General features: G+C 49.3%; 1 protein-coding gene across 5 annotated transcripts in view; it reads right to left on the bottom strand.

The window, feature by feature from the left end:
• The window catches only part of NUGGC (nuclear GTPase, germinal center associated), a 1,337,967-nt gene that overhangs the window by 212,327 nt on the left and 1,101,535 nt on the right, over positions 1-24,105 (bottom strand). For all 5 annotated transcript variants that reach the window (XM_085604518.1, XM_085604516.1, XM_085604517.1 and 2 more), the window contains 2 exons: positions 2,705-2,738; positions 1,777-1,914 (listed from right to left, as the gene is read on the bottom strand). In XM_085604518.1, the coding sequence (XP_085460644.1) occupies positions 1,777-1,914; positions 2,705-2,738 (172 nt within the window). The remainder of the gene's footprint in view (positions 1-1,776; positions 1,915-2,704; positions 2,739-24,105) is intronic.

The raw sequence follows: 24,105 nt of genomic DNA, 5'->3' as shown, positions 1-24,105 counted from the left end.
ATGGGAGTAGTGGCTATGAAAAGTTTTGACTTGGCTGCTGCACCTCCACGAGAACATTTGGTTTTACTTCCACTGAAAGGAGCTGGAGAACCCCTGCCGTATTTCTAATAACCGATGCAAAGAAAGCAGATTCTTCCGTAGAGAAGCCAGGTAGAGAATTGAGGCCAGTATCATGAGAAGTGTCAAGGCCACTGGCTTCTTGCAGGGCCAAAAACAGATTCTCCTCATTATACAGTTGCAATTTGTCATCGTGTGGCTCTAGGTCTTAAAAGCATTGTGGTAGTGGAAGCGTTTCTTCAGAGTTTGACTGGGGCGGAGGACGAGATTGGCGCAACTTTGGCCGAGATTGCTGTGGATTCACTTTAAAGGGCAACAGGACTACAGATTGTTCCTCTGGCGTTGCTACCAGCGTCAATGTGTGGGGGACCGGCTTGGGTCCTGTTGCTATTTGAGAAGTCAGAGTGAGTGTTGCCCGCAAACCTAGATGGAGCCTGGAGCAGTGTTGGAAGGCACAGTCTGCGATGGATCCCCCGGTGTTCACAGAAATGGAGGCCTCCTTGAATCCATGGGGCCCACAGGCACCCAAGAGGGACCGGGAAGAGTACCAAAAACTGTACAACATAGCCTCCTTGACGGCTTGCAGCTGTTGTGGTATTGCCAAAGGCCTCGGAAACTTGGGCGGAATCAGGATTAGGTTGGGGATCGGTTTCGTGGGGAGATAGAGATCCTGATGTCCACACGATTTCTCCTGATGACAGTGGTGAGAAAAAGGGGAGTCATGTCTTGACTTCTTGTGTTTTATCTGAGGATTTGGAGAGGGATGTAGACGTCTCTCAGGAATGGCCTTGGCAGCAAGAAAGAGACTGAGTCCTCAACTTTGACTAGCCTTTTGAGCCTTCCTGTGAAGCTCAACTACATAGAGCTTAGCCTCGTGGTCCTGGACAGCCTTCGGATTCATTATAGTGCAGTTGTCGCATGATTTTGCATCATGCGAGCACCGGAGACAGACTTGTGAGGGTCCATCACTGACATCTGTTTATGGCAGTCCTTGCAGGGTTTAAAGCCTGTTGTTTTGGGGAGAGACATGTTCCTTGCAGACTAAAAAAATTCAGAAAAAGTCTTCTTTCAGGAGACAGAGGAAGTGAGCTACGGATCTGTGCCAGAGCAAGAGGAAAGAATAGAACAGACTTCGACGCACTGAAGTGGAAGTTATATGTGGCCCCAATGTCACTCCTGGGAAGGAAGGTAGCAATCATGGAGCCACACGGAGCCTCCTACCAGCGCACGAGGGAATTGCAGAGAAAAATCTCTGTATCGAATCTGGAGCCAGGGGCTATTCACAAGGTTAGGAATCTGTGCTTAGTAGTTTCCATTAGAATAAAGGTACACCGGTTTTTTCAACCTCAGAAGACTGGAAGACTGAGTGTGTGTCGGTTCTTAGTAAGTGAACTTTTCGATGACAAATAGGTTTTAATTTTCTCATTTAAAACGTACAAGTAAATGATGCCCCTATTAGCATATTTTCATCACATGCAATTTCCAAAAATGTATACATTTATACTGTGATCACGATTCCCACAAATGTAAATAAAAATTCTAAAGTTTATAATGAAACTCATATAATGGAGAAAAATGTTTACATGCTAGAAACATACATACAACCCGTTTCAGTTACAGATATGGAAAATGTAAACCACCCTGGAGTGCAAAGCTTATATTTGCTGCAAGGAGTAGATGTCACAGCTCAAACATGGAGTAACACTCATTATGCATTACCTGGGCAGTAATCCTTAATCCAGAGGCGAAACGTACTGCGAGACACTTCCCCTGAAATGTGAAGGATGAGGTAGTAGAGCGGTAGGCAAACTTCACAGTGAAGAACACTGCTGAAGAGGAGGGACACTTGTGCGCCATCTTCAAGAAGCAGAATTGCAATGAAAGGATTAGCACCTCAAGCCGCTATATAGGAGTTCAACAGGGTGAACTATACAACACACCAGGCAGTCTAAAACTAAAGGCAAGTTAAACACAAAGCTTTTCTGTACTTTCCTAAACTTCAGACAATCCTGCCAGTGTATCTGACAACTGCACAACAGATCCTGCCAAGCACAAGCTGCTTGTACTGATGACTCTTCCCTCTGGCCTGGAGACCAAGACGATTCACAGAACTCTGGTGAAAAGGGAACAACAGACTTAAGCAAAGCATATGATCATCATGTTTCCTGCAACAGGCAAACCTTCAGAGGAAGGAGTCCTGCTGTAAAGTTGCTTGAGTTGCCTAAAGTGGAAATAACATCTGGTGTCAGCTACCTCACAACTCTGAAAATGCCACGTGAAGGATAGATCTTTGCTTTACAAAAGAGGAGCCTGCCACATCCTTTCTGATCTGTGAGCTCACTTCTTTGAGTTGGCTGATTGCAATGTGGTGAATATTTAAGATTGGTGACTAGTTTGATGAGCCATGTCTTTCTTTTGCCCCATTGCATTCCTCTTTTTGATAGCTTGAATCTCAGTTAAAGATATTCACCACAGCTGCACCCTCTCCCCATTTTACCCAGATACCCTTGCTTGCGGGCATTCAAACTGGAGCACCACAAACAGCACAAATACTTACTCTGTTACATACACTTGAATATAAATAACTTAATGCACCTATAGATGCGAGAAAACAAACAAGAGGAAACAAAAATGCAGTCCTACTTACCATATCGAGTGAGGGTGATTCCATTCACACAGACCTTCAGGGAAAAAAATATTTAAAATTAGCTACAAATATTCAGCATTGTGAACAATATTTTTTCACACATAATAATCAAAAGGTTTATATACAGGTCATATCTTGCATCCACACGTTGAAGGTTTGAGCAAGTTCTGCCATAAACCCTAGCTAAGCAATTAATGTTATATATTTAGTTATTGATATTGCCCAAACATGTGAGGACGCTTTACAATGAAGAGGACAACCCTGTTGTACAATAGTTTCTGCAATGGGATCACTACACAGCAAAATGAGAACCCATAGGAATATTTCTTGGACACAACAGTGCGGTTTGTCGCAGCTGCACGTCTTGGTACGGCAACTAGGTCTGCCGCAGATACAGGATTCCGGCCCAGAGAGACTGCCACACAGCCCTTGTGAGGCTCGCAGAGCGCAATCCTCCTCATGTTATATGTTATGTTATGTTATATATGCATTTATAACGCGCACAGATACTCTGGAGTGTCCCGGCGCGAATCTATGGGGGTAGGGGAATGAGCTCAAGCAAGTACCAAGAAATCTGTATTAGTTACATTGGACAAAATAAGAGGAGGCATCCTTAAACAAACAAAAAGGTTTTCAGCTTTTTTTTAAACGTACCCAAATCCTGGATGGAGCGAAGACTGAGTGGAAGAGAATTCCAAACCGTGGTTGCCTTCACCGTAAAGGAGCTACCACCAATCCTCTGTCGCTGAAAGCGAGGGACATGAGCCAAATAAAGAGACGCGGAGCGTAGAGCCCGCCCCGGTACATAGAATTTAATCCGCTTTTGCAGATACAGAGGCCCATTGCCATGCAAAGCGCGGAAAGCAAGGATCAGTAGCTTAAATTTCACTCTAACTGCTACAGGTAGCCAGTGAAATGATCGAAGCTGGCTCTGTACACTGTCCCTGGAAGATAATCCAGATAACAATCTGGCAGCAGTGTTTTGGACTATCTGAAGTTTTTTTAACAAATATGCCGGAACACCGGAGAAGAGGGCATTAGCATAGTCCAGGCGCGAGAAAATGAGTGCACATATAAGTGTTTGCCTGGCAGAAATAGGCAGCAGGGGAAAAAAACATCTAAATGATTTAAGTAGACCAAAACATCCACCTGCCACCTTCATAATGTGTGACTCAAACGATAGGCGCTCATCAAACAGCATTGGGGTCTCACTGCTAATGCCTCCCCCTGTAAAGTCACACCTCCTGCAAGGTTGGTAGGGCCTCTCCCTTCCCTTACCATGCAGGATGGCTGTAAAAGCGCTACAAGTCACCTTCAAGTCAGATGAATAGCTTCTTCCAGCAAACTAAGACTTCAGGTGATGTCCCCTCAACTCTGGGCAGTTGGATGTTGGGCAGACACAAGCACCGGTTGCACAGCACCCCCTCAGAGTGCTTAAGGCGCTCTCCCTTTCTTGGTCAAAAAGAACGTAGAATTGTAACAAGTGGGTCGTTTGCCCTAATTTTAAATAGGCAAAACAACAGGCAATATCTACATGCTATCTGCACTTTCAGAATCAGTTAGGGGTGATTCTTCGTTCAGGGGGCCCTTTCCAGGCTGCTCTTCAGACACCGTCTTGGAGTAAAGTGATGCTCCTCACAATAGGGTAGTTACCAGCCTGGAGAACACACAAAGGGGGAGCTTTTTGCACATGGCTATCATCAGCAGATTACCATGCTGAACAGTGAGAGAAAAAAAAAAGGTTAACCTTGCCTATCATTCTGAACAACAGACTGCAATCCCACCCTTCACCCCCACCTTCTACCAAAGGGGAGTGCACAGAGAGAGTTGTCAGCAGCTCCTCTCAGCAAAAGCACTTCTGTATAATATTGTCTCCTCTCTCCACATTTCACATTTAGGAACGTCAGCAATAAACTTCCACAGTCTGGAAAAATAATCTCACCTCTATCCTGTGCACAAAAACAGGTTAGGGGTATCCAAATGGATCCCACAGGCCTCCACTGCTCTTGCTCACTCAAACACATTGCATACACCTCAAAGGCCCCAAACACACACAACATACACTACGTATGTTGGCACTAGGATCTGGGTTAGCACATGGAAGAGGACGTTTACATGGGTGGACCAACAGACCCCCATTCCAGTAACACAGTAAAAAGGTCTGGTCACAAGTATGGATTCACAAAGAACACGTTGCTAAACCTTTGGGAACAATCTTTCTGGTGGACACTTAATCTAACCGGAGACTCCTCACCTTGCGAATATCTACCAGGCGGCAGACTGGATACTAAGATTTTACAAAAAATTGCTCCTGTGCATTAACAGGTGGTGTCTTGTGATTCTACATTGATTTTGTCCCATCCCAGATGTGATGCCGTAACCACATATATGCACTATGCCTGCACACTCATGTCCATTTTTAACTCTGGCCAGACGCAGAACTTACTAAATGACCAGCTGTGACAAGTGTTCAGATGTCTAAATTGTTATCTTCTTATGGCTGACGGAGTCCTAGAATTGAGACACTACCAGGTGCCAAGCAAGCGTATGGTCTTGGCATATGTGTGACTATATGTGTGACTACACCCCTCTGCCCCCGTTAGGATCTATGGTGTAGAAATTATCTACGATCCATAATATTCTTACTTCAAGGACCTTGCTGGAGGCCCACTATAACTGTAAGTTTCACAGTACTCATTTGTCACGGGTGCGGGTGCGCTTTAGCGTGTGCATACCCCCATGACTATCTTGGTCCTGAAGAAAGCCTCGCTACTTGCAAACGGAGGCTGAAACATGTAGACCGGCTATTACACTTTCACATCAGGATGTGACTGGACAATCTAACCAGTTTTTACATCTTCTATCACCGTTTTTAATCTTGCCTTACTTCTCCACCAATAAAATCCTTTTGGGATAGGTAAAGGCAGTTTTAACTTTTCACTTTCACGCACAGCACTGTTCCCAAAAAAAACCCCTTTCCGCTGTAATCAGGCGTCGTAGCACATCCGAGAGGCATTCGGCCCCTCAGGTGGGAACCCAATGATGAAGCACGTCACCAACTAGGTTGGTGAGTGAGGGCTCTTTTAATAAACAGGTGTGACTCCTCATGTAAGCCCACTTCTGGAATCACTCTTCGGTTTGTTCATACTTTACAAGGGGACCAAGATTGGCTCCACTAGTATTCCCTTTCTCTCTTGTTGTTCTACATATTATGGGGGAAGAGGCAGCATCGGAGGGATGGTTCTGAAGAGTTGTTTCATGAATTTTTTATGAGTTTTCTGGAGCAGGGAGATAATATTTGTAAAGTACACTTTTACTTTGAAATTGCCACAAGGTAAATGTTCACTGAAGAGTATACTAGGCCTGACTTGGCATGGGAGAGAAGGTAAGATGAGATCTGCTCAAGAGAGGCGTGGAACGGATGCAAGTTGTTCTGCTGACACCAGTGACAAAATCTCTTCCACTTCGACCTGTAAATCTTGTTGGTGCCTTCCACTGTAGATTTGGAGAGGATATCCCTGCATTCTTGCGCGAGTTTTAAATTCCTAGAACTGAGGAGCTATGCATGCAAGTGGAGAGAGGCTGGCTCCAGGTGACATATCTGACCTTTGCACCGAGTCGCCCCTTTCATATTCTTCCTGATACTTCATGTTCAAATCCGAAGATCTGTGAGTTGAGCCAGAAAGACCTCCATCATCATCAGAGTCCTCAACATCCAGTAAATGGCTCGGAGGCAGAGGTGAAACCTTGCTAGGTGAGGTGATCTCAGGTCGTATAGATGTACTAGAGATCTTGGCAACCTTCATTGTCATCAATGGAGTCGACAGGTCTTGGAGTTGAGAGACTGGTGATAAGTCTTGAGGGATTTTCTGGACCCCTCTGATGCTTCTTCCAGAGATCTAGCCCTTTTCTTAGACCTGGCAGAGGAGTCGCTGTCCTCCTCAGAAGACGTCAACTGAGGCTTGGTCTTCTGAAGCCAAAATAGTAGCTGCCCTTCCCTGTCTCTCAGGGGATTTGAAGAGAAAGTGCAGCAAATGTTGTACTCCTTCACCTCATGCTTAGGATAGAGGCAGTAAATGCAGTTCTTATGGGGATCATCCACATGGACCCTCCTCTTCCCACAGGTCTTGTAAGGACTTTCTTGTCTGACATATCAACAATATATAGAATAAGCTTTGAAATGAGAAAAACTGAGCAGAGCTCAGGGAGACTCTTCACACACGACGTGCGGTGAAAATCTGAGGAACTCAGCCTCTCTTGGGAGTGCGCAACGGGGTTTTAGCAGCCGATTGGTTATAGTTCAAATTTGGTCCTTTTTTAAAAGGACATAGATAGGCCATTAAACTAATGGCCTAGGGCTATTCTAGTCTAAGGTTGTTTTATATTACTGCTTGATTATGGTACCGTGGAACTCCCACTTTGAAAACAGGGAATGATTCAAGCATATGAATCTATGAAAGATACCCCAATACTGGATAAAGTTTGTTGGAAATATACCCATTATGTGTGTGGAACAATTTACGTACCCTCGGTAATGATATATCTGTAGGAAACATTAGTTAGTTATAGATTCCTTACCTTAGAATTACCCGCAGGTGTCAGACTGGATCCAGAAAGTTTTTTCGTCAGCAGTAACTCTGCACGTCAGAAGGTGGCGTCGGTCGTAAGCGTCGGTCGTAAGCGTCGTGGTTGCTGGGATGACGTCGCGGCAGCTACTTAGACGCCGCCCTCGCACGCTGACCTCATTTCTGTACACGACTTTTAGCGCCAGAAACGCAGAGCCATGCAAGACACTGACCACTGGTGCGCAAAACTAGGGCCCTGAAAGGATGTCCTTAACCCTAGAAATTAGTTCGCAGAACGGGGAAGATGGGTGGGACGGTAAGGAATCTATATCTAACTAATGTTTCTTCAAGATATATCGTTACCGAAGGTAAGTAACTTGTTCATCTGAAAGAAACATGTTAGTTATAGATCCCTTACCTTAGAAGAGATACCCCAACAATACCAACCCCGGAGGTGGGTCTGCGAACCAAGATCACACCAGAAAGTCCTCGAGAACAGAACGGCCAAAGAAGCCGTCTCCCCAGACTTGGCTGTAGAGACAGTAGTGTTTCGTAAATGTGCGCAACGATGCCCACGTAGCTGCCTGACAGATGTAATTCAGAGGGACCCCTCGTCCAAAAGCAGTAGTGGTTGCCGTCGCCCTGGAGGAGTGGGTGCGCAGCCCCACTGGAGGCTCCTTCGCCAGAGACAGGCTTTGATACACAAGATGACCCATCTGGAGATAGTCTGCTTGTGTATGGCCTGACCTTTCTTGGCACCTACGTAGCCAACAAACAACTGGTCAGCCACCCAGAACTGTTTTGTGCAGTCCAGGAAAAAGGAAAGTGCACGTTTTGGGTCCAGACGATGGAGCCTCTCTACCTCTTTCGAAGGATGCGGAGGCGGAAAGAAGGTGGGCAAAGTGATGGTATGCCCAATGTGAAAGGCAGTGACAACTTTGAGAAGAAAGGATGGACGAGTCCGGAGAACCACCTTGTCCGGATTCACAGACAGAAAAGGAGGCTTGGATGACAGAGCCTGGAGCTCACTCACTCTTCTGGTAGATGTGATGGCCACCAGGAAAGCAGTTATAAGAGTTAAAAGCCTCAAAGGACAGTTGTGAAGCAGCTCAAAAGGAGTGCACATTAAATAGGTTAAAACAAGGTTTAAGTCTCACTGACGCATAACGAAAGAAATAGGAGGAAAGAGATGAGTTGAACGAGTTACTTACCTTCGATAACAATGTATCTGGTAGAGACACAGTCTAGCCGTAGATTCCTTAACTTAGAATATTCCCCAGGTGTCAGACTGGATCCGGAAAATCTTTTTCCCCCAGCATTACCTCTGCACGCCGGGAGGCGGTGTCGCCTGGCTACCTCCTGACGTCGTCCACGGAAGTGACGTCAATGGAGTTATATAAGACCCTCCCGGCGTGCAGACGTCAGTTTTCTACAGTGAAACTTTTCCGCGCCACAACGCGGAGCCATGACAAAAACTGCGAGAGTATAGGAACAGTGTGTTAAAAAAGAACTAAAATCGTTGAGACAACTAGGATAAGAAACATGAGAATGAGAACCAAATCATTAGAATGAGAAACAACACCAAGTTTAAAGAGCACCCAGTACCAGAAGGGACTGAAGGCAGCTCACACACCACCTGTGCCAGCAAGGGCCCAGCAAAGCTAAAAGCTGTGCCCTACCTCGAGGAGGTAACGGCAGCAGAATGAAAGACATGGCAAGCAAGGCACAGCCGGTCACCACAGGAGGAAAGTTGAAAGAACATGTTGCAAGACAAATGACCAGAAGTGAACAACCACATGGAATGTTCACCACACACCCCCTCCAGTGATCGAAGGACTGTAGTATAACCATAGGGAACCCAACCAACTGCAGTAGAAAGAAGGAGGCACAGACGTGGGCGGAGGGAGGGTATGAAAACAGAACAACTCCATGCTGAATGAACACAGGTGGAGCAGCATTGAAAAGCATAGACCGTAACCACCCAAAATAGAGGACGGAGCACACACCCTGCCCAGAAGAAAGTGCGAGAGCACACCCCAGGAAGACCAAGGTCACCTGAAAGGAGGCTAGGTGGTAGAACCCTGCCTGATAAAGCCATCGCAGAGCGGGGAGGAGGGGCGGGCAATAAGGAATCTGCGGCTAGACTGTGTCAGATACATCGTTACCGAAGGTAAGTAACTCGTTCATCTGATAGAGACATCTAACCGCAGATTCCTTAATTTAGAATAGATACCAAAGCCATACAGCAGAGGAGGAGGGTCTGCGATCGAAACCACCAAGTTCCAAAATAACTTCTCCGTCAACAACAGTGACAGCCACGGTGAGAACAGCGGAAGCGCGGCTGAGAACAGACCCCTGCAGCTCCGTAAGGAAGCACGAGCAAGGTAGACAAAGGCCCCACAATCCGTTAGAGGATGGAACTAAATCTCTCTCATCCAGACAGGGAGGAAAGGAGATACAGAACCAAAAGGGGACAAGAGAGTACGTCATCGCCAGAGCATGTTCACTGAACAAACACCCCAGAGGGCGTTGAAAAGTATAACATGAGGGGACAGATGTCACCACGTAGATATACACAGAGTCATGACCACCAGGAGACACAGACATGCAGGGGACAAGATATACCCAAGGAGACAAGGTGTACCTGTAGTGCACCACGGCAAAACAAGCCCAAGAAACGGGAGTTTCAACAGCACGCATGCGGCTGCAACAAGAGACCGGTGCAATACCAGGCAGCGAACCTTCCAACTGTATCCAAAAGGTACAAACCGCAAAGGAAAATCCGGCAAAGCCGGGGAAACCCCAAGCGCGCCAGAGAGAGAGACCGGGGCTAATAAAAAAACAATACCAGTGCGAGGAAAAAGCGAGCATGCACAATCTCTCACTGTGTGTCGAAAACAGGACACAGAGAGCAAAACATAGACAGCAGAAAGAAGGAACGAACTTGAGAGCACGCCCAAAAGAAAAGGAAAATCGCACCACAGGTACCAACGGCACCGGTGTGAATCATTGCAAGACTCAACAGTGTCAAAAAACACAGAGAGGTCACATCATCCTCCCCTGACAGGGACGGAACCAGAGCCCCCGCGAGGCAAGCGGGAACACTGAGCACCGCACCTACTAGGAAGGATTGGGAAACCCAGAGACCCATCAGGAAGAGGGGAAAAAGAGACAGACAGGACTACGAGTATCCTGACCAAGGACACCGGCACTGCATCATATAAAAAGGCAACAGTTTTGCCAGAGATGAATTGGAATTACCAGTGGAACACCAAACCGAGGAAAAAAAGCGACAGCTCTGAACCTCTAGAGGGAATCAGACAATCACCGCAGAGGGGCAGGAACGGAGGACCTGAACCACAGCGTGGAAGAAACTAAGGGATCAAAGTCTCTACCAGGGAAGTGCTAAAGGAAACAGGCAACAAGGCCACATGCTGCAGAAACGTAACTTGTGGAAACACCACAGCCCATGGGCAAAAAGCCCCATGGGACCTGAGCCATGAGAAAAAGACGGAAACACTGCCCCAAGTGAGAATAGAAAGCAGCCAAGAGAAGGGCTGAAGGGCGCGACATTCGCCCTGTGGCCGCGACCATATCCCGGGCAGGTGTTCCCAGAGAAACCGGAAAGGGGTACGGACCAATCGTAGCCCTCCACCCAAAGTCCCCTGTAGAGAACCGCACCAACACCGCGGTCCCCACTAAAGAGGATGTCCCAAGAAAGACGAGAAGACTCCGCAGGAGTCGTGGAAACTCCCCATACCGGAAAGAGTGGCTACACAATAGCCAACAAGTACCCCACATAGGGTATGGCACATCCTAGAAAGCAAGGCACACCTCTTGAGCTGCGTTTGTAGACAGCCCGTCCAATAACTACGTTCGAAATCCAGAGACGGAGCAGCAGAAAAAGCAGAGACAACACTGCAACTGAAATCAAAAGTCCACAACCAGGACTACAAACCATGAAATTCATGAAAACTCAGACATGAGGCGGGAAACCGCGGAGACAGCATGTTGGTCGAACAAGACGACCCCATCAAAGGCCAAATCCCGAAGATGCTCCTGGACGTTGGTAGGGAAACAGCCATCGTGCAGCCAAGCATGGCGGCGCAGGATCGGGCCATAGCACGACCCACCGAATCAGTGGTGCCCATGGCTGACGGAATGGATCAACCGTGCCAAGTCAGCCTGAGGACCCTCCGAAGCGAAGGAAGGAGGAGCTCGACTGAGTCCCAAAGGGCAGAAGTAGCCCGGGCAGACACACAAGATGTGTTCAGGGAGCGAAGGCCAGCACTGGTGGATGCAAAAATCGGGCGGCCACAGGACTCTAACCACTGAGATTCCAAAGTGGAAGGGACCAACGGAGGAGAGGCAGATGGCAACAAACTAGAAGCCAAATGAATCACCAGTCCCTGAGCCCTAGGGTGGAGGGACAAACAAACAGGGTCGTCCGGGGCCCTGCGATGGCGATGTGCAAAAGCACGATTCACCGGGTCCCCCGAAAAGGGCCTCGCCCAAGTCCCCAGAAGAACGTCATACAACGACTCGTTAAAAAGGCAAAGTCTCCATCTGCACAGTGCCTTGGTGGACTAAGTCCAGCAAGGGATCAGAGGACAGAGAGAGAAAGGGGGGCTGCAGTTGCAAAACGTCTGTAGCCCTGGGAACCGCCCTTGCAAAAGGCGCACTAGCCAATGTGGACATTCGAGGTGGCGACAACAGGTCATCTGTAGGAGATGGCAAGAGGCTAATCCTGCCACCAAAAGGTGGTGGCACCACAGTGCGAGGGCACCCAAGTCCCTGCCAGTGCATCTGTACGAGGGATTGGCAAATTCTCATTATAAATACAGCTAAGAGAACAGCCGATGCCCTCTACATCAAAATCCAGGCTAACGAACAGGGGATAAAGAGGACTATTTTGTCTGGTACCTTCAAAAAGAAATTGGAGGAAACAAATAATGACATAGCAGAACATAAGGACTACTTATTAAGATCAAAAGTAGATAAACTCCAGAAGGACTTGAAGAAATTTTCAAGGGAAAAGGTTCACCCCTACATTACTGATGAATATATCCGGAAAAAAATGGATGATATGAAAAAGGGCATCAGTAGGGAGGGTAGAACATCAGATAGAACTAGCTCCAACAGTGAGGATAGTGATTATGAGAGAAAGCCCCGTTCCCAGCGAATCTGAACTTGAGGTAGAGGCTCGCCCCGAGTCCCGATAGACGATTGCACTTTTCAGATCTATTTCTTTCCCCGTGGGTCCTATTGTAGATCCTGTTGCGGTTGGTGCCGCGCGCTGATGGCGGGGGGGGGGGGGGGGGGGGGGGGGGGGGGGGACGGGTTTTCCTGGGTTTGGGGTTTTACGAGTGGGGTGTTCTTTTGGGTTTATAGGCTTGTTTGGAAAAGCAGATGACGGACAGCGGGTCCTCCGGGCCAGCCTCGACATCCTCCGGAGCCCCCATTGAATTTCGCTGCCCGACCCTAGGGTTGTGGGCTGAATGGCTGTGTAAGTGACTTACGGTGGGGGGACGGAGGGTTGTATCTCATTGATCGAGCTTGATATATAATGTTGGCCGATTATGTAACGATTTACTGATTCCTGCAATAAAAATATTTTAAACAAAAAAAAAAATGAGAGAAAGCCCCGTAGAAGGGGAGAGGTAGAGGGTTTTTTGGAGGTCCCCGTCCTCAGTTTAACATACCATATCCCCACTACCCCAACAACAATGTTGGTTGGCCCCCACTGTACCAACACCAATTCCCAGGGATGCCGGGATGCCCAATGACAATTCCCCCAGATGCCAAATCCTTTTTTAGGGAGGGGCCGGGGAAGAGGCAGGGGCAAACAGAAGGGGATGACAGGGGTGCAATGGGAGGAGCTGGAACAGAGAGTGACCAGGAGTATGGCGAAGGAACCAACCCCAGGCACGAGCCGGGAATAACTTCTTTAGTGATGAATCTAACAAAAAAAAAAAACTTACGGCTACACAAATTAAAGTACTTGATAAGGGTTTGGGATTTGTACCCACCAATACACCAGATGAGTTCAAGATTAGATAAGAATTAGCGGGTTTCTTCCGTAACATTCGTTTGAGAATTTTCTTTGGTGACCAGTGTGGTGAAGAAGTGCAGAGGGGGGATACCAACTTCCGTCCCAAGTCTAAGCTCACCCTGACCTTTGGGCAACTACCGATTGAGGTAGCGGCCTTTGAACAGGCAGTAATTCAGTGGAAACATTGTCTGAGCAGAATAACGCGACTTTAAGAAACAACGATGATCTAGTGATAAAGCAGGCAGACAAAGGGGGAGCGACTGTGATACAGAGTAGATAGAGTAGAGCTGCCTATGAAACGGAATGCCAGAGACTCCTTGCCGATAGAAGAAACTATATGGTGCTGAGACAGGATCAAACAGAGGATATTAAGAAAGAAATAACAGCGGCGGTGGAGGAAGCCATTCAAAACGAGTGGATTACACAGAAAGAGGCAAGTTTCCTCTGTCAACCTCAACCAGTAACCCCACATTTTTATCCTGCTGAAGGTTCATAAACCCACAAGGCCCCCACCAGGGAGACCCATTCTTTCGGGGATGGGGTCGTTACTGGAGCCTTTGTCACAATTTTGTGACTTTTTCTTTAAACCTATAGTTCAATCTAGACCGGCATACCTGAAAGACACTACAGCGGTCCTTGTATTACTGAAGGATGTGGAATTTGATCATGCAGAATATTTTCTGGTGGGTCTGAACATGGAATCCTTGTATTCAAATATACCACACATGGAGACATTCAGAGTGGTTGAAGACATCTTCTATATGATGGAAAGGGAACATAGCACACCCAGACCTTTTATTCTACATCTGGCGGAAATGGCCTTAACATATTTTTTTTTTCGAGTTTCAGGGGAACTATTACCTCCAGACTCACGGAACCTCCATGGGGAGTGTTTTTGCCCCAAGCCGAGCAGGGCTGTATATGTCGGCTTTTGAGGACCAGTACATCTACACCCACGGAGGTCCTTGGTTCCATCACATTAGGGTCTGGAGGCGCTTCACTGACGATGTCCTTCTGGTATGGAAGGGGGATAGAGAATCACAAGACAATTTTCTGGTCTGGCTCAATAGCAGGAATCCCCTACTCCTTTTTACTTCAACTTTCACTAAGGAGAGACTACCGTTCCTGGACCCTCACCATTTTTCCAGAAGAGCGTGGTCTGCACACTAGAATGTTCCATAAGCCAACGGATAGGAACAGTTTGCTTTCTTTCAAAAGCTTTCACCCGAAGTCCCTGAGGGAGAATCTCCCTGTGGGACAGTTTTTGCGCCTTTGGTGCAACTGCTCTAGTTTAGCAGATTACGGGTTGGAAGCAGATTCCCTACAAAAGAAACTCCTACAAAGGAATTATCCTCCACGGATTGTTAAAAGGACCAGAAAAAGAACTAGCAACTGTCACCGGGATGCACTCCTCGAGCCAAATGACAAACCATCTACTGAAAGAACAGTATGTGTTACAACATTTAACACATCTTCTAGCAGCATCCAAATAATCATTCTACGCCATTGGAAGATCTTAAATTCCAATGGGCTTTCATTTGAGAAACCCCTGTTCTCTTTTAAGAGGAGCCAGAGTATTAAAGATATGCTGGTACATACAAGACCGAGAAATACCAGAATGAGACAAAAGGGCACAGATGGAATAAGTCTGACCTGGCCCCTTCCCCCGGTAACTGGTCACACAAGATGTGGGATGTGTGACGTGTGCCATTTGACAGCCAACACCAAATCAATAGACGTTGGTCTGACCTATCCATGGGAACAGCGGAGACATACAAATTGCAATTCTTCCTATGTAAATTATATGTTGAAATGTCCCTGCAATCTAGTGTACCTAATTTCAATATATTTTTTTTTATATATTTTTTTCTTTCTCTTCTCCCTTTGACATACCCTCCCCCTTCATAGCCCCCCAACAAACTTTAGAGTTATTAAGTTTTCCCCTCTTTACCCCGTCACTCACTCACTGCCCCGTGATCGGCCCCGCTTGGTCCCGTCCACCCTCCACGCAAGAGAACACGTCTTGGGATTAGTGGATTAGTTTATCGTTGACTATAGAACGGAAGATGAAACCAGTTCTGTTAATCTAAAATGACTGTTCGCTCGAGCGTTCTAGTTGTTTGGGCATTCCGGATGATGCCGGTCAGGTAGTTTAGTACGCTACGAGGGGTGGAGCCAGCCCCTTTCAAGAGGGACCCGTGCAACACCGCTAACATGTTCTACATGGCGTACAGGGAGAGACGAACTTCGTTGGGCGACAGCTGACCTCGAAAGCAGTAAGCGGGTTCAGAGAGTATGAGGGAGTGAGGGTAGGGTGTATTTAAAGTTAAAGTTGGGGGATTAAGAGGCCCGTAACTATGGAAAGCCATATCCTTACTAAAAAAAACGGCTACTTAACGGAGCGCTTTGATAATCAGCATAAATCCAACTAGACTCCGGGAGGCAGGATTGTGCTTACACTCACTGTGACACGTAGATAGGAGGATAGAAGCTATCCGGCAACTATCCGTTATTTGCGATAAGCCGTGGCTTTACTAACTCTAATAACAGCTTTTTTGAAGCAGCACCTAAACCAACAGGCTTGACTTTGATCAGATTCCGGGAGGTGGGGTCCTGTTTACATGCACTGAGACACGTAAAAAGGAGAAAGGAGTTATCCAGCTGGAGGTTTTCTCCCTCTCCCAGTGGTAGTATTGAGGCCATTGCCCACCTTGCACATATGGGTTTTAACCTTCTTTTATTTCTCTACAGAGAGTGCTAATAGGGAGCTGTTCTCACTCTCCTGCCAGTTTGAGTTTAAAAATTGTATAAACTCGATAAGCATTATGAGTAACTGGCACCGGTTGAAAGTGGTGTTTGAGCTTTTGATGCCCCCGCATTGTAACTTCTGAAAAATTGAGAGTGAGCAATGCAATAGGCTTGGATTGCAACTAAGTGCTTGTAATTTTTAGCTTACAAGACTGGGTGAGACTAATTTGAGTCATAAAACTGTGGGGCACCCCCCTTGAATGATTTTGTGTGGGTGTGCCCATGCATCACAGTTGGGTGGTATGAGGGTGTGGTGTTGATGCACCGCAATTTTTACTATTTGTTGCACAAAGGACACTTCACATACCACATCTTGTTCTATGTTTTTTAATCACCCAACAGGTTCCTCTCCAAGAGCGAGGGGCTCTACTACTTTTTCAACCGAGCATTGACTCGGTAAGGTGACATCCCCTTTACTTCTGGATTTAAATGAGGGAGGGTGAGCACCTATGGATCACAGTGTTGAGAGTCCTGAGAAAAGGCAGGGTATTAGTTTTGCCGGCTGAAACATGTCGACGCTTTTGCAGAGTGGAGGGGCTGGCGTCTCATTATAAGCTCCCCATCCACATTTTTTGTCTTAAAACCTGGACAGGGTACATAATATTAACATTATGATAAGGACTCCCTGATAAAAGTTTGATATCACTTTCTCGCCACTTTCTTCTCACCTGTGATCTTACACTGTATGTTGTATTGTCTTCCCCTTCCCTATTGCTCCACCTCCAGCGCTTGGTTGGCGTGGAGGTGTGTTAGCAGCCCAATGATGAAGCATAACACAGCTTGCTGTGTGTGAGGGTAGTTTTACAAATTTGGTGCATTTCCCCTACACTCATCCACCTTTACGTAATGTTATTATCCCTCTTCTATTTGTGAGATAAAATTACTGAGCGGGAGGTCGAAGAGGGAATTTTTATCCTCTCACCCCTCATTTACTTGTGTGCTTTTGTTCACCTGGGCAGAGGGGCAACGGAACAGCCCTGGGGGTGGCGAATCCACAGGGACCTCCTCAGCCTCGGACTCCACACCTTCCACCAACTGAGCAACAGCCAGAGATAGCACCGGTGTCGAACGGCACCCAGAAGGCGTTGAGCCGATGTCGAGGACCTCCACAAGGGCCTCGTCAGTCTGGCGTCGGATCGGAGTCGACACCACCTCTACCGAGGTGGTAACCGGCAGAGAGGGACGGAGTAGACCCGGTGGTGAAAGCGGCGCTGTAGCCGTAGCCGACACTGGGAGCCACACAGGTCTGTGCGAAGACACAGGGGGCGTCGACGCGACCTCCACCGATGTAGGAACCTGTGGTGAGGGACGGAGTCGAGAGCGTTGCAGTAGCCGCATCCGGCATAGACGCAAGGAGCCGTGCAGGGCTGTGCGAATGATGTATGAGAGGGAGGACTCTCCGGGCCATGCCCCGACGTCGCAGCAACTCCAGAAGCGGAGTCAGGGTGCTCGACCAGTGTCGAGGGCGAACCCGCCGGCGAAACTCCGATCAGAGCACTTACCCCCTCTATGGGGCCCGAAGGCGTACCAGGGAGAGGGGTGAGCCAAAGATGGACTGCAGGGCCTGAGAATAGGTCTCCATCTGGGCCCTAGTCGCCCCAGCTCCAGGAAACGGCGGTTAAGTGGGAGTCGACACCTGAGGAGCTGTGTCTAGTGAAGACCGGGAACAGCGGGCCGCGTCGTCGAGTGAGGTCGGCGACCTCTGCGACTTCTTTTCCGTGTGCTTACCTGTGGGAGGAGAACGACGTCAGCGGGAACGACTTTGTGACCTGTGTCGACCCGACCCTCCAGCACGAGAAGGAGACCGGCGGTGTGAGGACGGCAAACGGGACATCCGGGCGGTCAATAACTTCATGCGACGCTCCCGTAAGTACTTCGGCCTCAGCTGGCGGCAGGCGTCGTACTCCTCGGAGTCGTGGTGCTCGCCCAAGCACCACATACAGATCTGTGAAAATCAAAAAATAGGCAAGAGGTAACTGCTTCTCTGGATCCATGTTGGGACGCGGAAAAGAAGACAACTGACGTTAGCACACCGTGGTGGTCTTATATGGCTCCATTGACGTCACTTCCGTGGACGATGTCATGATGGAGCCAGGCGCCGCTGCCTCCCGGCGTGCAGAGGTACTGCTGGGAAAAAAAGATTTTCCGGATCCAGTCTGACGCCTGGGGAACATTCTAAGTTAAGGAATCTGCGGCTAGATGTCTCTATCAGATATGCCTTTTAAGAATCGATTTACAACCGGGGACTTGGCGAGAAGGCTGATCAGGGAGCCGAAGGAAAAAAGATGGCTGAAAGATAGCCTTTGATAGTGCCCAGAGCAGAGCCCTGCTGGGCCAAAGAGAGGAGGAACAAGAGAACCTCAGAAAGAGGGGCAGCAAGGGGATCTGCAGCCTTTGCTGTGCACCATGCCACAAATTTTTTCCATCAGCAGGCGTATACCGTCTTAGTGAAGGGACACCTGGCTGCCAAGTTAACATCGCAAACTTCGGGACGCAAGTCAAATGACGTCAACTGCTGCCGCTCAATCTCCACGTAAGGAGGTGGAGGCTGGACAGGTTTGGATGGAGGACCGTCCCCTGCTGCTGCGACAGAAGATCCTTCCGAAGAGGCAGTCGGATCGGAGGATCGATGGCCATGTTGAGCAGCTCGGGATACCAGACTCTTCGTGCCCAATCCAGAACCACCAGAATGACTTGGGTCCGGTCGCGACTGATGATCTTTAGCACTCTGGGCAGAAGTGGTATAGGCGGAAAGGCGTACAACAGACCGCAAATCCACACTCGACAAAAAGCGTCACTGAGCAAGTGCCGCCTTGGAAATTCCAATGCGCAGGATTGCTGACATTGCGCGTATTCTTCGGTGGCGAATATATCTAACCAAGGCTCTCCCCACTGCTGAAGGAGGCCTTGCACCACCTCTGAGTGGAGACACCTGTCGTGATCCATCATGCACCTGCGGCTGAGTTTGTCCGCCCTGGTGTTCAGCGAACCTGCCAGGTGTTGAACCATCAGGGATATGCCCTGATGATCCAGCCATGTCCAGAGGTAAATGGCCTCTTGATATAGGGTCCTCGACCCCACCCCGCCCTGTTTGTTGCAGTACCACATGGTGGTGGTGTTGTCTGTGAACACCTGCACTACTCTTCCCCAGACAGAGGGAAGGAATGCCTTCAGTGCAAGACGGGTCGCCCGAAGCTCCAGAAGGTTGATGTGGAGCTCGGACTCCGCCTAAGACCAGAGGACTCTGATCTCTGCCTCTCCCATGTGGCCACCCCATCCCAGAAGGGACGCGTCTGTCACCACTGTGTGTTCTGGTTGGGGAAGGGAGTGGGACCTACCGTTGACCCAATCCTGGTTTGTGAGCCACCACTGCAATTGTTGTGCAGTGCCCTCTGAGATCTGGACGCAATCGGACAGATTCCCCTGATGCTGCACCCACTGGAACTTCAGTTCCCACTGCAGAACCCGCATATTCCACCTTGCATGATCGACCAGCAGGATGCAGGAGGCCATGAGCCTTATGGTCATCATGACCGAAACCCGGGATAGAGGCTGAAAGATCGGAATCATAGCCTGAATATCCCGGACTCACTGTTCAGGTGGATAAAACAAACTGCATCGTGTCCAGAACCGCTCCGATGAAAAGCAGCTTCTGAGAGGGAATCAGGTGTGGCTTTGGCACGTTGATGGAGAACCCCAGCAAATGTCGGAGGTCGGCTGTAGTCTGGAGGTGGGAGATGACTGCCTGGGGCGAGCCCGCCTTCAACAACCAGTCGTCGAGATAAGGGAAGACTGGAACCCCTGATCTGCGCAGATGAGTTGCGACCACCGCCATCACTTTTGTGAACACCCGAAGGGCGCTGGTAAGGCCAAAGGGGAGCACGGTAAACTGAAAGTGCTCGTGGCATACCGTGAACCGCAGGTAGCACTGGCAGAACAGGGATGTGAAAATAAGCGTCCTGCAAGTCCAACGCTACCATCCAGTCGCCAGGGTCGGTGGCAGACAAGACCTGAGCAAGCGCCAACATTTTGAACTTCTCCTTCCGGAGGAAGCGGTTGACGTTCCTGAGATCCGATATAAGACTCAGGCGCTTGACCTTCTTGGGCACCAGAAAGTAGTGGGAATAGGAACCACGACCTACTTCTGGGGCAAGAACGTGCTCGATGGCTCCCTTGGCCAGGAAAGTCAAGACTTCCTGTTGAAGAAGGCCCAGATGATCCTCCGACATGCGATGGTACTGAGGTGGCATGGCTGGAGGGGTAGCCTCGAAGGGGAGGGAGCAGCCCCTTCGGACTAACTGCAAAACCCACCTGTCCGACGTGATGGTGCACCAGTGGGGGAGGTGATGATGGATCCTGCCACCCACTGGCGTTTGATGGGCCTGAAATGTCAGACTAGAACGGCTTGGAGACTGCTGCAGAGGGGGGAGTTGGTGGACTGGCCCGCTGCTGGTCCCCTGAACCACGGCGGTGGTTCTCACGTCCCCGGCCGTGCTAAGATTGGGAAGCTTGCTGCAGCCTTTGGCTCTGGGCGGGACATAGTGGGGCACCCTTTCCGTAGCCACGAAAGTGGCGAAAAGAAGACTGTGCTGGCCGAGTGGAGAGGCCCAAGGACTTGGCCGTAGCCTGTGAGTCATTGAAACGCTCTAGAACGTTGTCCACTTTGTCGCCAAAAAGGTGACGGCCATCAAAGGGCATGTCCATGAGAGTGTTCTGGACGTCCCTAGAAAAGCCAGTTGACCTCATCCAGGAGTAGCGCCGAAGGGCTACCGACGTGGAAATCGTCCTGTCTAGAGAGTCAGCAGTATCCAGCCCAAAACGGATGGTAAACGTCGCTGCATCCCTCCCGGTGGCAACAGCCTGGGAGAGCACTGTCCGGGCCTCCTCAGGACACCGAGGCAGCACCTGCGCCACCGTGTCCCACACAGAGTGGGAATAACGGCCCAAAAGACATGCGGTGTTCACCGACCGCAGTCCAAACTGGCGGAAAAAGAAGTGATCCAGCTTCTTGGATTCCCTTTCTGGAGGAGCGGGAGGGAATGCGCTCTTGGAAGTGGAGGCTTGGACCACCAAGCTCTCAGGGATGGGGTGTTGGGAGTGGAAAGTGGGGTCGCCCGGAGGCCAGTGATGGCGTCGGGCAATCATCCTATCCACCGGAGTCCCCGTGTTGGGCCTGGACCATGTGCCCAAAAGGACGTCAGTAAGGGCCTCATTAAACGGCAGCAGGGGCTCCGAAGAGCTCGCTGCCCCTCTACGAAACACCACTGTGTATGACGCTCCCTCCTCCATAGCTACGGTAGGAGGAGACAACATGCCAAGGTCAGGGGCAGTGTCTAGACCACTGGCATCCCCCAGTTCCTCTCTCCAGTCCTGTCGAGCTGATCTGTCAAAGGGTCACCTGACCCCTCCCAGTCCTCCTCCTCTGGGTGCCAATCTGGCCCGAAAAGGGACCCCAAGTGTAAACAGAGGCACAAAAATCCCTCTTGGCGCCTGTGAGAAGTTGGCCTGGTATATGCTGTTCACTAGTTAAAGTGGACACCTTGCACCTGTACAATTCGACTCTTATGGTAATAGGTTTAAGACAACCTTTAAAGAAAGCTATCCTAGTGGTAGCTGTGGAGAGCAGCCTTCAGGCTAAATCTTTAGAGGAATGTAAAGCAGCTTGTTTTACCTTATAATCTCTTGAATTACTAAATGAAAGGACACCACACAGGTATATATATCAAATATATATGTATTTATTACTAACAACTCTCTGCTAATCTCTTTATGAGATTAGAAGTCAGGAACATATGCATAAATCAACGTTTCACAATAAATTAAGCACAAATATGGCTGGGGTCCTAGGGGCGTACCAGACCATATACTAAAAAAGAGACTTAGAGGTAACGACTTGCGAGAGGACAAGGCCTAGGGCCTTCAGAAGCGCTGGGGCCTCACGAAACCACCCAAGGTAGCTACGTAAAGGACCCTCGGGAGACGCATGCAGTGTGAGAACACAGCCGCGAATCCCTATTGACTTCAATGGAGCAAGTCGCGCTTGGAAATTTAGAGTTTAAGGATTCTTCGGGAGAGTCTACAAGCAAGTCCCTTACAGGGTAAGTAGTTCTAGAGCCAAAACCCACAGGAGCACCGTAGTGCTGGAGTTACCTCACCCAGGGAAGCCGGGTGCATAGGTGTCTTTTGGTGTCGGGTCGCAGCGTCGTTTTCAATGGGAGCCAAAGAAGACTTGCTGCTTGTGAAGACAGGATAAGTGTCCGGTGGAATCCAAGGCTGGATTCTGAAGAAGGAAGACCTGAAAGCAGAGGTGACAGTGTTCAAAGTCACTTGGCAGTGACCCAGGGCAAGGAAGATGGATGCCCACAGTCGTCGGGTGATTTCAGGTGATCCACGGGTGTCTTGACTCTTCAGCCACGAGGTCCATGAGGCGTCGACGACGACCAGGAGCTGGTTTCGGCGTGTCCCACGAAGTCTACAGCTTACTGCGGTGTCGGTGACCAGATTGGAGCCAACAAGCCTTGGTAACAGCAAGTCTTGTGGAAAGGATAAAAAGTCAGCGGTGCAGACCAGCAAGGTCTGAGGGACTCACCTAACAAGGGTAAGTCAGGGCAGGCCTGGAGCAACCAGGGGAGCCCTTTGGAATTGTAGAAAAGTCTTCTGGGGACCCACAAGCCAACCGGCAAGGGATCGCGAAGACGCGTCAGGAGGATTCACTCAACAGGGGCCCACGGTCACTCGGGACGGGGTAGGCCTCTGATCTTCAGAGGGATTCCTGCTGGAGGCTTGGACCACACGTGGTCCAATGCACAAGTTCGTAGAACGTCGTGAAGGGGTTGCACTCGAAAATAGTGCACGGTACCCGGGGATTGCGGTTCCTCGTCACTCGTGAGGTCCATTTGCCTCAGCGTTGCTGGGGACTCACGATGGCCTTGGAGAAGTCAGGAAATCCTCTTCCTGGGCTGCAGGGACTCCGGACTCCGGCGGGAGCGATGGAGTTTGCGACCGTTGATTGCAGTTTTTGGTGCCTGTCAAGCAGAGGTGTCACTCCTTGACTCCAAGGGAGATTCTACCGTCTTCCAGAGGTAGTGGAACGTCAAAGGTCCGGGATTCTTCTTCAGAGCGTCGTCCAGGAGTGTCCAGTTTGCAATGGCAAGGGTTCCCTAACTTATACTGAAAGGAAGGGAGGGACTAGCTCTATGACCCCACCTATGGGAGGGTCAGGGGAGTGGGTGGCTACACCCACTTCCCTTTGTCCAGTTTCACGCCAGAGCAGGGGCAGGTAGCCCCTGAGCCGGTTTGAACTGGTGTATGCACAGAGGAGCTTACTGCTCCCCCAGTGCAGGACTTCAAAGCACTCTAGGAGTGCACCCACCGAGCCCCAATACACTAAACCCTGTCTGGGAGGTGGTCACACCTCCCTGTGACCGGATACCTATTTTTGGGCCTCCTCCACTGCGAGTTTCGGTCATCAGCAGAAGGGCAGCCCAGTGTCTGTGACTGGTATCCATTTTGTGATGCCAGGGCTCTTCAGGATTCTACTGTTTTTCCACAGTAGGTACATGTCTATCCCTCTAGAAGGGTGGGATCATACTCCCACACCAGTTACTGGTGTGGGGGTATGATTCCAAAGCGTTTGACACCAAACACGACATGTTTTGATGCAGCCATTCCAAAGTTAGCATTAACCGCGAGGTTATAATGTACTTAAGAGTATATGATTTGACCGCATTCACAAACAGCCTGAGAGAATAGACTCAGAGCTGCAGAGGGGTCCTGCTCAGGCAGAGGCACCCCCTCACATGGAAACCAAGCACCCTGCCCTCATGATTGATAGGGCCTGCCTTAGGGGTGACTGATAGGTTTAAATTTGTGTGCTGAGAGAGATATAGTGAACCTATATCTCAGTGAGGAGTGCTAGCACCACCTCACCCAGGATGCAGTAGCAGGCCTGTGGAGTCAGATTTAGTCTGCTTCCC

Source organism: Triturus cristatus, chromosome 5_1, assembly GCF_964204655.1.
Source record: "Triturus cristatus chromosome 5_1, aTriCri1.1, whole genome shotgun sequence".
Taxonomy (NCBI): domain Eukaryota; kingdom Metazoa; phylum Chordata; class Amphibia; order Caudata; family Salamandridae; genus Triturus; species Triturus cristatus.
The sequence above is the reverse complement of the archived record's forward strand: the minus strand, read 5'-3'. Positions and strand labels throughout refer to the sequence as shown.